The 14,586-nt window shown below is 35.6% G+C and overlaps 1 protein-coding gene across 1 annotated transcript in view; it reads left to right on the top strand.

The window, feature by feature from the left end:
* The window catches only part of KHDRBS2 (KH RNA binding domain containing, signal transduction associated 2), a 591,787-nt gene that overhangs the window by 565,536 nt on the left and 11,665 nt on the right, over positions 1 to 14,586 (top strand). Inside the window, exon 8 of the mRNA XM_033217544.1 lies at positions 10,319 to 10,377. Coding sequence (XP_033073435.1) covers positions 10,319 to 10,377 — 59 coding nt within the window. The remainder of the gene's footprint in view (positions 1 to 10,318; positions 10,378 to 14,586) is intronic.

Genomic DNA, 14,586 nt, shown 5'->3' with positions numbered 1-14,586 from the left:
GTATATATCTTCACTTCTTCTTACTTATACTATTAGTATTAATACTAACTTACAGTATTGATAGTGTTAGTAATCATGACTGGATTCAGAGACTACCACTCATTTATTTAATTTAGTTATCAAAATTCAAGCTTGCTTGAATGTGGTTGCTTTCAAATAAATTAATGTTTTCCCAAATCACTGTACTTTTGCATTTAACTAAAATAATTAGCTTTTAACATTTGAATGAAAAATGTATGTTTTTAACCTTAACAGTATTAGCGCCAATATTTTTAACAGTCATGCCACTTTGATGTTAATGTTACAACTGCTATTTTTATATTGGAAATTTCTTTATAGAACTTACAGAGTTTGTGGCCAATGAAGGCTTAGGAATGGACCTGATGGCAAAGATGAAGGAGATAGAGAGTCAAGTGAGTTCACAATACAACTTTGGGAAAGACTGCACTTAGGGTGGACATGGAGTGGAATCCTTGATCCCCCACCTCATCTCCTGCAGCTCTCTCTTGCTTCCTCTGCCCTGACACTCTGGCTTTCTTGCCATTCCTTGAATATCCTAAATACACCCCTACCTCAATGCCTTTATGTTTTCTATTCTTTTTTCCTAGAATGCTTTTCCTCTGAAAACTTAATGTTCCCCCTTCCAGATTTAGTCTTTTCTCCTTAGCACTTATAACTGTTTTTTGTTTTGTTGTTTTGTTTTGTTTTTTGTTTGTTTGTTTACTTGTATAGTATTTTACTTTTGAACTCCATGAGGGCAAATCTCTTTGCCTATTTTGTTCACTGCTATATTTCCTAACACTTAGAATAGTGTCTGGCACATGATAGGTTATAAATAAATTTTGTCACATAAACTGAGATAAAGTAGGTTGAAAACATTCACAATATTATTCTGTTCATGCATACCTTGCAACATTTGTATATTTTATTCCAGCATATCTAAGTGGTATGTTAATATATCTTTTCCACTTTATATTCCCAGAATAGTACTGGTACTCCAAATACTTGTTGAATTATGTAATGATTTTTATGTGATCACAATTGTCTAGGTAAATAGAAAGCAAAGGCTTTGGTCCTCAATCCCAAGAGAAGTAGTAAAAGAGAATGATCTCAAATTTCCATACCTTAAACCCAAGCCTCATTACCTGGCATAGTTTCCAGGCTTCTTATCTAAATCTCCCAGCCCATGTCTTATCCTCTCCAGGTGAATAGCATCTTTTCCTTATCACTTAGGAGCTGTCTAATAGCCAGATCTACTTTTCTGGATACAAACTTCTCAAAACCTTTAGGTTCTTCCACACATTTCTTGAATATAGTCAGACAGTTGCCTCTTATTGAAGTTAAGTCATAGAAGAGTCAAGGAAAGTGGTAAAGGAAATTCTGTAGCTTGTTCCAGATAGAACTGAATGCTAAGGTGATTGATCAGTGGCATAAGATAGCATGAGGGTCCCAAAATAGAATGTGTAGTGAAAGGGAGAGTACACAGGGAGGACTGGGTGGTGATCAACGGTGATGCAATGAGTTGTTGGATGGTGATTGCAGGTTAGAAGGTAACTGTTCAGAGTTGGAATGAATATAAAGCACAGAAGTTCCAATACTTCAGTTTATTCATTTGGCCAATATTCCATTTACTGTGTCAGGCACTGAGTTGCCCCCTGGGAATACAGTGATGATGCAAATAGCCCTGAGCTCAAGAAAATCACATTTTAGTAGGGAAGACAGATAAGCAAATAATTGCACATATAAAGATGGATTTTCAACAATACCATGCTATTTGTGGGAGGTGTATAGCATTACAGGGTTATTGGGTATCTGAGAAAGCTTCCCAGAGGAGGAAAAAATTGAAAGGGGATATTGAGAAGCATGTGTGCTTGGGACAAGCCCTTGTTCTTGATGGTAGCTGAGATTTTTCTGAGAAGGAAGAGCAGGACAGGTAAATGTAGAGGGGAGCTCACAGCTCATCTAATATTCCTAATCTCAAGCAGCTCAAGATCATACTATAAATAGTTACCCATTTTTTGTCTAGTATTGTGCAAATACAGATGAGAGTGACTGTTTTGGATGCGTATAATGGACTGGATGAATTGCAAAGTTGGATTAGTTTAGGACAAGTAACTTAATTAGCTAAAAATAAATTTTCTTTTCTGGTCTTGGGCTAATACTATCACTCAAAAGTTGTGGCAATTAAATAAGAAAGGTTGTATAAAGTTCTTAGCACTGTTTGGTGTGTACCAAGTGCCAGGGAAGTATTAAAGATATATTTTTGTGGTTATTGTTTTTCCTTGGAGGGGAGAAGAAGTAGAAGAATGTTAAAGAGACAGATTACTTAATTTGTTGTTTAAGGCCCTCTCTTACTTTAAAATTCTTGACTGTAGAAATCAGATGGTAGAGGGGTAGGGAGTAGAAAAGATTTAAATCAATTAGGAATTAGCATATAATGGATGTAGGCTCTGTATTTCACTGTAGATGTTATTAAAATTTTGGCAAAAAGAGAATTAAGCAAATCCTGCTTCTTAATAACCTATGCATTTGAATTTGGGCCTCCAAAATATCAGATTTTACAAACCTTTCAAAATGCTTTTGAGTTGATGATTGAAGTTAGCCCAGAATTATCCTGCAAAGTTGTAAAAAAATGCCTTTAGCAGTTTTAATGGTGGATCCTAAATGTAGCATCTAATGACCTGAGATATTATAAATGGTGTTCACAAATCATTTATCTTAATATGTCGATTTTCTCACGTTTTAATTTAACAAAAAAACCCAAGTTCATGGATACAAAGGAAATATAGGTGTAAAAACACAAAGCAGAGATCAATTGTGAAAATTATTCATACTACAATGATTTGCTTATACATTTATTTACACAATAAATATTTGTAGAGCATCTACTATGTATTGAATAACGTGCCAGGTGTTGATGATACAGCATCAAAAAAGAAAGACACTGCCTGCAGAGTGACCTGTTTAAGCCAAAATATAATCATGCTTCCCTCTTAAATCCTTCATTGTCTTCAACGGATCTTAATATAAAAATCCAAGCTGCTTACCATGTTAAGACAAGGTCCTTCAAGATTTGGTCCCTGTATGTGTCTCGAGATTGAATATTGAGCCCCTCTCTCCCTAATACTGACACGTGGTCACTCCAGCGAAGTAGCTGCTGATGGCACACTTTTTCTTACCTCTGGGACTTGGCTGGTGCTGACCCGCTACCATAAGGCTTCTTCATTCCATCTTACTCAGGAAATTTCTACTTATTTTTAGGGTTTCCATATATGATGAACAACAGCAACAACAAAAAGAATGAATGAGGCACTCCTTAACACTTGTTTAATGGCTTTTCTATTAGACTAATTTCCATGAAGCCCTTTTCAGCCCCATTTATTTGATGTTTAGTGTTTTACAAAATAGACTGAATGTATCTATATGTGGCTACTAGCCATTTGTTTTTGTTTTATGGTCATTATACTATTACTTCGTATGGTTAGGGATGATGAAAGAATGTGTTGGGATAGGTGAAGGTGGGAGAAACACATGCAGCTAGTTTCTATGGGAAGGTAGGACTTTCTCTAGAAGGAACAGACAAATGAAAATCGTCTTTAAAACCTACCTGCAAGTAGGTTTTCCAACATAAGCATTCCATAGGTATAGGTTTCCCACCATAGGCATGAAGGTGAACTGTTGGTTAACTTCACCTTCAGTACTGGGAATAATAGATTTTCTCCTCCAAGGGAAGATTCAGTATAATAATCATAATTAGCAGATAATACAACAGTATTGAGATGTGGATGGAAGTTGTGGAGTCTTGAGCTATTTTGTGAGGGGTTTCCCATTCCTTCAATCTAGCAGTGTTTAGTGAAAACCGTGAATGACGTTAAGAGGGGGTTGTGGTTGGTGGTGAGAGTTGATATATCTACATGTGTGTTATACTCATTCATCTACACAGTAGCTTTAATGTTTTTTAAATAGCCTTTCATGGAGCTTTAGGAAGCTTAATAGAAGAATTTGATAGAAACATAAGTGGATATAAAAATAAAGGCACTATCAATTTGCAATTTGAGGATGGAGACCTGGCTGAAAATTTATCTTTGCTTGACTAATATCTCTATCAATACAGTATAACTGCACAATATAATAAGGTTTCAGTGTAAATGCTGATGAGAACAAAATTTAAGAATACCCCCTATATCTTTCACATGTGATTTTCATTTGTTGTTTCATAATATTTTTAACATAGGTTAATTGGCTTGATTATAGTAACCATTTCACCTTGTATATCAAAAGATTGTGTTTATACCATAAATATGTGCAATAAAATAACAAAATGAATTTTTAAAATATGTGACATTGACTAGCAAAAGTCAACTCTATACTTCTTTTCATTATTTCAGAAGGCTGCTATTTTTATTACATTTGTTTCATTTATCATTTTCTTTAATCATGTTGAAATAGGAATAAATGTAGACAAATGAATTCGATATAAATACAACCTGGTTATTTAATTTTTAATTCACTATTACTCTATATTCTAGAAATACAGGGATTAAGGTTTCTAAACACACTGTTATAATTATGGAGTTGTTAATTAAAATTATGGCAATTATCAGTGATTTGGAACTTAATTACTTTGGTGGTTATAGCAGATATAATTTTTCTAGGAACTGGCACATACTTGAAATCAAGATATATCATGTTAGCTGCATTGACTCAAAATATATCTAATTATTAGTAAAATTCTACATACCATTTTGGCTTTTTGACTTCTAGACCTTAGACATTAAAAATAATGAAATAAATTAGTATGTAAATAAGTGGAGTAAATGAGGCAGGAGTCAATAGCAGATTAATATATTACTTTTAATTTGAATTTTATTTTTATCAAAAAAGAAATCAGTTGTTTTTGTTTTACTGTTCCAATTGCTGTCAATATAAGTAGACATCCCTTCTGAAGCATACACAAAATTCTATAAAGAAATTTCCTTCAAAATGCTCTAAGATTATTCACGTTCAAATACAATGATCTCTAACTTCAGTCTTTAAAATTCAATAATTTATTCATTCATTCAGCAAATGTTACTGAATGTCTGTTAGTCTCCAAGGGATTGTGTTAATTGCCAACTATATTATTTTGGGATATGGACTAAGCTTCCATAATAAGGAGGTCTCACAATGCAGTGGCTCAAACAGTAGAAAAGTTTATCTCTCCTACGTAATAGGCTAGGGCAGGTAGGTGGGCTCTGCTCCATGGCATCCTTCATGGATCCAGGCTAGTGAGAAGCCATCATTAACATGAGTCCAAAGTGACTCTAGTCATTGCCATTTCCAGCCAGTTACATGAAAACTGAAAGGAAATAAAGGATAAGCAAGTCATAAAAAATTAGTAACATCACTCTGCACATAGACGCTCAAAGGTAAATGAGACTAGAAAATGTAGTTTTGAGCTGATCAGTATCTTTTATGGAATAAGGGATGAATTGGTTATAGAGGGGAAAAACGAGAAGTCTTTTATAGCCCAATGCTGTAGTCATCCACATGTGAGTGAATATCTTTCTTTCTATTAAAAAAAAAAGTACCTACTTTCTTCCCAACAAAGAAAATCTAAGTTTCATTCCAATTATTGCAACCAGTCCAAAATCCAGGACCTCTGGAAAATATGCAGATCTCGACATTAAGTATTGATGTAGTTCTTCACAATTTGGCAACCTGAAAATGATAGATTATCTTTCTTATTCTCAACCTTCGTCCCCATACAAAACACTCAATATTAAGTGGTCAAAGGGGAACAGAATAACTGCAATAGAAGCTATCATGAGAAAAACAGAAGAAAACACATAAGACTCAGTGAGCAATAACAGTTGCAAAATCCTGCCAAGAGGTAAAGACACCTAGAAACAGCAGTGAAATGTTTTGTTTTGTTTTTTGAGAACTGGCAACCTCAGTTCTCCTTTCGGGGAGTCAAGTCAGATATCCTGGAAGGATTTTCTTTATCCCAGTGGATAAATGAACTTATCCATGGCCGTATCTTAATCCAGTAGAGTATGCCCTCCTTGGGAACTTTACAATTTTTGCAGCATACTTTCTTCTGGTGTATGTTTGGAAGCCTAAGGATTGTTCTAGGGATCATATATGGTAGCAAAGTCCAATGGGAAGATGTGAGGACATCTTTGAGCAACATATATTATCTCTTGCTATTGAAATAGAGAAGCAAGTAACTTCACTGTACCCTGTTAAGCCTCAAAGTTTTGAACCTTCTATCAATTTAAATTATAGAACTAACACATAAATCAGAAAACGATAGCCTCTCTTAGTAAAGTTCTATTCACTTTTATATCATCTTATAAAATGACCATTCTTATTTGAACTCTTATAATTTGTAAACCTTTCTAAAAAGTAGCAAGGATCACCAATAGTTGGGCTTTGTTCAACATTTTTCTCTAGCAATGTGTATCCAGGTCCATAGCCTGCTTTCCAAGTTGTCAATGGCAATGGTATAACAAGGGCCATAAGTTTCCCACCCTAAAGTGTTTTTTCTTTGCACCCTCCACCCTCCTACTAAGCTAATGCTCTATAGTTTGAGATTTAAATGGTAATTCCATATTTCTACATAGTTATTTCTATGTTCATCCACTCTATTGTAACAGAGGCTCAAAATTCAGTGACTCCAATAATATTTTTAAAATGTATTTTTCTCTTAACAATCCCCAAGGCAAGCAGTAGTGTAAAGACTGCTCCATGTGATCTTTTAGAGGCAGAGGTACCTCCCGTGTTGCAACTCATGACTTCTTAAAGCATTGTCTTTATTTGCATTGTAGATACTAGATCATCACTTTGAATGCCTTCTACCAACTGAGAAGGTAAAGGTGCACAAGCCCAGGATGAGGAGATTATTCTTAAATGGGAAAGGATGTTGATTTCCACTCCCATCTCTGCACACGTCCCATGTGTCCTAACTTAGTCATGAGGGCACATCTAGCTGAAAGGTTGTATTCACGATTAGTGCAGCCATTTGTCCAAGTAAACATTTATCTCTGGAAGAAATGAGAAGTTATATTTTAATAATCTAAGGTATAGACTATGGCAGAGTCCATTTTGATTATTATACGTCATTTTCCATTATCTTCCATTATTTTACAAATATCTTGTATGTTCTGTTCTCCCTTGTTTAGAGTTCTGAAAGTTCAAATTCCTTCTTGCTGTGTATGTATCGCTTATGATAGATAATAACTGTGCTTCCTTATATTCTCTCCCACTGCTGTTCTTTTTCTCTCTCTTATCTTAACAATTAAAATAAAAAGTGAGAAACATATTAATGCCATGCAATGCTGTTATAGTGCTACTGGTCCTCACACAGCACACTCTGGGGAACATGATCAGGGGCTTACTCGCAGAAAATGTATTGATGATGACAAGGGAAGGAGAAGCTTCCCTCAATGCCAGCATTTTCCTCTATGTTGCTATAAGTGGGACTGCTGGTTGTTAAATTATTTTCTTATGAAGTTCACCTCTTAATCGCTTAAGGAATGAATTTAACAACTCTCAGGAATTTGCTATACCTGTATGAGGACTCTGAGTTGGGTTGCATCATTTCTATCATGTCAAGTAAGTGAAAGAAGAGATACGCATCCAGATTCCACCCAATGCCATTAGCCTTCTACAATCTCCAGCCATTAGAAGGATGTAGAGAACACATTAGCATAATTTTTTAGACAGTTTGAATGTAAACATGTTGGGCAGTGAGGGCTGAGCTAGGCAATCATTTTTTCAGATTCTTTACACTTATATTGAAGTTCATGCGTTATAAATTGCCTCCAAGGAAGATAAGGTTGACCAAAGTTTTCTCTGCCCCTCTTTTTATCTCTGATATATAGACTTTGCTTTTCTTTTTTTCTTCTCTTTCTTTACTATCCATAAAATCAAAAATACTTAAAATAATGAGACCTATGGAATTGCTTTGCAGGATAATAATAACCACATTCAGAGAACATCTAATTTTAGGCCCTTCTGTCGTTCCTTCCATCCTAACCCTTTGACATCTATCCCCTACCCTCAGCCCTTACACAATTAGGTTTTTGATATTCAGCCATTGTCTTGATACACTTTTATATACTTAAAATGAATTACTAACCTTGACATAACTTATAAATTAAGATTTATATAGGGGGACAATGATTGATAGCTAACTTTAAACCAAGAAGTGTATTTGAAGGAAAATATAATGTATCATGAATATTTATAGATCCCTCAGTAAGACTAAAAATATATGAATTAGCCCAATAATTAAATTAAATTAATTTTCACTTTTACATGTTATTCTTTTTAAATTGTGACATGGTTTTATTAGGCTACTCAATTAAATGGTGTCTGGGCTTCCTATGAGCAATTTATTCTATTGTCCTATAAATATTCATTGAGCAGCTGTTATGTGCAAAACATTGTTCTAGAAAATCTGCTTGGAACAACGAGAGCAAATGAATAAATGAGAGACCAATTTTCTATACCAAGAAGTTTATATTCTAGAAGTGGGGAATAGGCAATAAATAAATAAGCAAACAGGTATTTGTGTGTGTGTTTGTATAATATGTATGGTGGTGGTCAATGAATGCTAAGGTGACCAAAGCAAGGTAGGTGTGGGTGGGCCCTGGTCTAAATATATTGATCAGGGAAACCTCTCATAAGTGACATTTGAGTGAGCTCTGAAAGAATGAGGAAAGGGACAACTGGACATTTAGAGAAAGCATGTTTCAGGTAGGAGAAACAGCAAATGAAAAAGCCCTGAGATAGTAATGTGTTTGTAGTGTTCAGAGAACATCTAGGAGCCCATGTCCCCTGAGTAAGGTGAGTGAGCAAGGAGAAAGTGTTAGAGCATGAGGTCTGAGAAACTCTAGGGGGGGCAACTGGTGTAGGCAAAATAAGAATTTTTTATTTTTCTCCTAAAGAATATGGGAAGCTATTTATGAATTTTTGAGTAGAGAGCTAATATAGTCTAACTTATTTCTATAAAAATGACTTTGACTACTACGTAGATAATAGCAACAGAGCAATCAGTGCATAGAAACCGCTTAGAAGGATAGCATTCTCATTTAAATGCGAGATAGTAATAACTTTAACTCAGTGATAGCTGTGGATATGTTTAGACATGTTCAGATTCCGGATATATTTTACAATTCGAAGTGAATTTGCTACTAGATAGAGCATTAGGAACTAGATGAGACTGCCTAGGGAGTAAGTATGAATAGAAAAGAGAAACATTCAACTGAGTCCTAGTGGTCTCCAAGAATAGGTGATTGGGAAAATGAGAAGGTAACCACAGGGAAGAATGAAGAAATGAAGTGCACTTGAAGACCCATGAAAGAGGAGATCTCAGAAGCAAGTGAAGTGTTTGCAGAATCATGAAATAATCAACCGTGTTAAATGGTGCTAAAGTAAAATGAACACTAAGTCTTGGCCATTGAATGTGAATATGTTAAGATCTTGTCAAGAGCTGTTTCAGTGGAGCAGTGGAATGGCAGCCTGATTGGGCGTCTTCAAATGCCTATGGAGATGAGTCAGTGAAAAGAGTGAGTAGAGTCACTTCTTTTCAAGAAATGGGATAATTGCTAGAAGGAGTTATGTGGATGAGGGAGAGCTTTTTACGGATAAGAAACACATAAGACTTTGAAATGCTAGTAGGCATCATGCCTTAAAGGGGGAAGTGGATGCAGCAGGAAACAATGAGGACAATTGTAAAGGGGTAACAGAGTGGGTCGGAGAGAGAGTGTCCTTTGAGTAAGAGATGGAGGAAGAACACCGTCGACAGTTATTGAAATGTGGAGGCATCTAGTAAAATGTCGAGTGAAACAAAATAGCTTATATATTTGGGGAGTGCACAGACATGATGTGAAAGGGATAGAGGGGAGTATAAATATAGTTTAGTGTTTCAACGTGAAAAAAAGGATGCATATTTCTTAAGATAACAGCATTAAAAGCCATACATGATTGACCAGATTGTCATCTTAGAGAGCACTTTTTCTTGGAAATAGGCCTTTTATAACTCTCTTCTTGACAGATTTTGAAGTGTTATACTTGTGTTTTAGGGGAAATTTGATTTATCAAATTGGAGGATAGAGATAAAGAAATACTGAGGTGGCATTACAAAACATCATAGCACTCCTTGTCAATAACCTGTGTTTTTCCTACTGAAGATTTATTTAGGATTGTGTTTTATGCCTTGAAGGTCCTGGAATATTACCTCAGCACACATTTTGCCTTCAAATTCCATATGAGTTTCTGGGTTGATTTTCCCGGTTACAGTAACATTGATTGCTGTCTAAATTTGTTGCAGTGTGCCTGAATACTATGACTACGGTCATGGAGTAAGTGAGGATGCCTATGACAGCTACGGTAAGACCTTTTCTTTACTAAAACTGTGAAATCGGAACATCCATCAGTCACTGACAACTCGAAAATTATTTCCATCTTTCTCCCCCTAGTTTTTCCAGAAGTTTAGACTAAATTGATTTATGTAATTCCAGAGTGAGATTTGACTTACACAGCTAGTACCAGAAAATTAGACAGATCAATTTTGATCAAAATTTTAAAAGCAATTAATCACAATCATAAATCATTTTCAACAGCAACAGTGATCATTCTAAATAGTGTCTTGTATGTTTAACTGTGTTCATTGTCTACTCATTGATTTGGCAACAATATTGTGTCTTTTCTGCTGTCAAAAGATCATCAGAGTAATACACATTTAAAATATTTACAAACTTTAAGGGCAGAAATTGTTATTATAAAATAACTCTCAGGTTATTTTTCTAGCATGCATAGCCAAATAAGGCTTGGCTCATAAAAATTGATAGTCAATAAGGATGTCAGTCTATAAAACTAATTTATTTAAAAAATATATTCCTTAATTAAAATACCACTTAAAATTGATCATAATTATACTCAGTTAAGATCTATTGAATTCCTATGACATATCAATACAGTACATCATTTTTGAGACGTACTTTGTGATTCTTTAAAATACATATGTACCCGGGCACGGTGGCTCACGCCTGCAATCACAGCACTTTGGGAGTCCGAGGCAGGCAGATCACGAGATCAGGAGAGCAAGACCATCTTGGCCAGCATGGTGAAACCTCGTCTCTACTAAAAATGCAAAACAAATTAGCTGGGCGTTGTGGTGCATGCCTCTCATCCCAGCTACTTGGGAGACTGAGACAGGAAAATAGCTTGAACCAGGGAGTCGGAGGTTGCAGTGAGCCGAGATTGTGCCACTGCACTCCAGCCTGGCAACAGAGCGTGACTCAGTCTCAATAAATAAATAAATAAATAGCATCACTAGCTCCCCACCTTAAAAAATGACACTCATATAAATATTTATAGTCTTGAATTTTTATTAAAATAATACCAAGGCTGCTTGGCATTGGTGCATGACTATAGTCCTAGCTACTCCAGAGACTGAGGCAGGAGGATTGCTTCAGCCCAAAAGTTTGAAGCTATAATTGTGCAATAATCATGCCTGCAAATAGCCACTGCACTCCAGTCTAGGCAACAGAGTGAGACCCTGTCTCTAACAAAAATAAATAAATTAAATAATACCATGTTCATTTTATTCCTCTCTATGGGGAAAAATAAAGGAGACAATGGTTGTTGCTGTGTTTGGGGCTTCATATGATGCTGGGAAAGGCAAGTCCTGATGTCGAGAGGAAAGGAAGAAGAATATCTTACTTAAAACCAGTCATAAACTAACACAAGGCCAAGCCCAGAAATAGGAGGAGAAAAACAAGCCACCACCACCAACCAATCATGGGATAATTAGTTACAGATATTTTGTATTTATTTCTTTAAAATAAATTGAAATACTATGACTACGGTCATGGAGTAAGTGAGGAGATAAAGTATCTTTATACCCATTTTTATGAGGAAACTGAACAACAAAGGTGAAGTCAATGTGAGAGTATGGCTGTGAGGCTCAGCTTCTGTTCTGATATTCTCATCAGTGGTTGAAATACTATTAATTGCTGCTACCACACATGAAGTACCTATTATGGCTCTGTACTAAGCATTTTATTTATTTATTTATTTTTTTTTTTTTTTTTTGAGGCGGAGTCTCGCTCTGCCGCCCAGGCTGGAGTGCAGTGGCCGGATCTCAGCTCACTGCAAGCTCCGCCTCCCGGGTTCACGCCATTCTCCTGCCTCAGCCTCCCAAGTAGCTGGGACTACAGGCGCCCGCCATCTCGCCCGGCTAGTTTTTTGTATTTTTTAGTAGAGACGGGGTTTCACCATGTTAGCCAGGATGGTCTCGATCTGCTGACCTCGTGATCCACCCGTCTCGGCCTCCCAAAGTGCTGGGATTACAGGCTTGAGCCACCGCGCCCGGCCTGTACTAAGCATTTTATAATGAGGATTAGCAATTGCAGAAGTAATCCTTATAGACATTATACATCTATCTATTTGTATACTCTAATCCCCATTAGAATCCTCTAGAGAAGGATGGGAAACAGATAAGGCTTTGGGATGCATACTCATATTGTCATCTGCATTTTTCAGGTGAGAAACTAAGACTCAGAGCATTAAGTATCTTGCCTCAGTTCAACAATTTGCCAGTGACAGACCAAGAATGTGAATTCAAGTGTGTCTGATTATTTGGGAGTTTGTTTGTTTGTTGATTTTGTCAGGAGGCGGGAGCAGGGTTCAGTAGACTTGGTAAAAAGAACAGGATGTGGTACTTTAAACCTGAGTTTGTTTAAAGGAAAGTCGTTCAGCTTCCTTCCTAAATCCTAAATCTTCCTTCCTAAATTTGGATTTCTCAAAATGCTATCACTTGCTATTTCACTATTTTAAGGGGAAGGAGATCTTTTATACTATTATTCAGGAAAAAAAGTAAATAATCCAAAATGAGCACCAGGCCCACTCCCAAATCCAAGTTTCTCTAACACTAATCAAATTAACCTAATCTTTTGCTGTTATATAGCTAGAACTCTTTTCCAAAACAAATTAACATAATTTCAGAAAGTATTTCACAGAAATATACATGATGAACAAGTCTGCACAGTTCTGGCTCAGTTGGAAAGCTGCCATAAGAAGTACAGCTTTGGTTTTGTTCCTTATATAATTTCCACTCATTGGAAGGAAGGGATCAAAGGCATCAGATGGTATTTGATAAAAACACTAGCATCCAAATCCTAGGCTGTCTCCAAAGCCGCAGCAGGGGACCAGCCAGGCTGAGGTGTAAGATTGCCTAGCATTTTAGAGATTCCACATCTGCCCTGCAGCACTCTTGGAGTTCAACACAGCAATACTTATATTTCTATTGTTCCAAGCACATTCTTGATCATATAGGAATCAGGCCACGTGCCGTGTACAATTGGTTACTCGGTGATCAATGAGTAAGACACAAACTGGGCCTTTCTTTAATTCATTGAAAATGTGCATATAGATATTGCTAGTCTCTGAGAATATGATGATATACAAGGTGGACATTGTCCTTCCTTGGTTTCTGATATTTAATGTTGAGAAACTTACACCTACAGATAAAAAACTGCACCAGATTTTAAACCATTGTATGTAATAATTTTATACAAGTTGAGAGAACATTACTCATTTAACAGATATTTACTTAATGGCTAACACATGTAAGCCATTGATCTCAATCTTGGAGATATTGTAGTGAACAATCTCTTGAAACTTACGTTCTGATGAGAAGGCATATTCTTATCTTGTTCATTATAAATATTAATGTTTAATGCATTGGTATTCATTAAATATTTAATTGATTTTAAATTGGTTACTATTAACATTTAGATATTACATTTCTGATAACTTGAATTTGTTTTTGGAGCATGAATATTTGACTTACAGGAATTCCAAATCAGTTTCTGCATTTTAAAAATATTTCTTAATTTATCAGAATCACTATGATTGTTTCAGATGAGTCAGAATGGCTAATAATTCATTAAGGCTGTATTTTAAATACAGTGCCTACATTAGCTTAGCTAAGCAATGCTTCACATAAGAAATACCCTCTAAGTTCTCTCTGAGACTGATAGCTAAGAATGGACACCAATATTCTTTTCTCTGAGAAAAGAGCTATTTATTAAAATGTATTTAATGTATGAACTGAAGAGCTAATTATGCATCCATTCTTTAGTGGCGTTTTAGATGACAGCTGTGTGGAAGCAAGGAGGATAATATTAATACACTATCTTGAAATGAATGAAAGCAAAAAGAAATTTTGTGCCATATTCTAGGGCATTTGAGTGCCTCAAGTCAATTGTGGAACACAAATGTATTCATTTTGTGTTGAGGAGCTGGAATTATTATTTTCCCAGTGTGAAAATAAGCCCTGCATTGATTAATCTGTGAAAACAGCAAAGGAAAATGAAACTAACTGGCAGTTGTGCCAGCCATTTAATTCAAGAACAAAGACTGTTTTTAATAGTAAATAGAATATAAATTTTGGAAAATTGACTTAGAAATGGAAATGAGATTTCTTAATTTGGCAATAATTTATCAGTCATTTAAAAATAATATATGCAAATAATTTATTTTTTCTGAGATGTATTAAAGTTATTACATAATAGGTTATGGGGAAAAATATCA

The sequence above is a fragment of the Trachypithecus francoisi genome, unplaced genomic scaffold (assembly GCF_009764315.1).
Source record: "Trachypithecus francoisi isolate TF-2019V2 unplaced genomic scaffold, Tfra_2.0 Lachesis_group10, whole genome shotgun sequence".
Lineage (NCBI taxonomy): Eukaryota > Metazoa > Chordata > Mammalia > Primates > Cercopithecidae > Trachypithecus > Trachypithecus francoisi.
The sequence above is the reverse complement of the archived record's forward strand: the minus strand, read 5'-3'. Positions and strand labels throughout refer to the sequence as shown.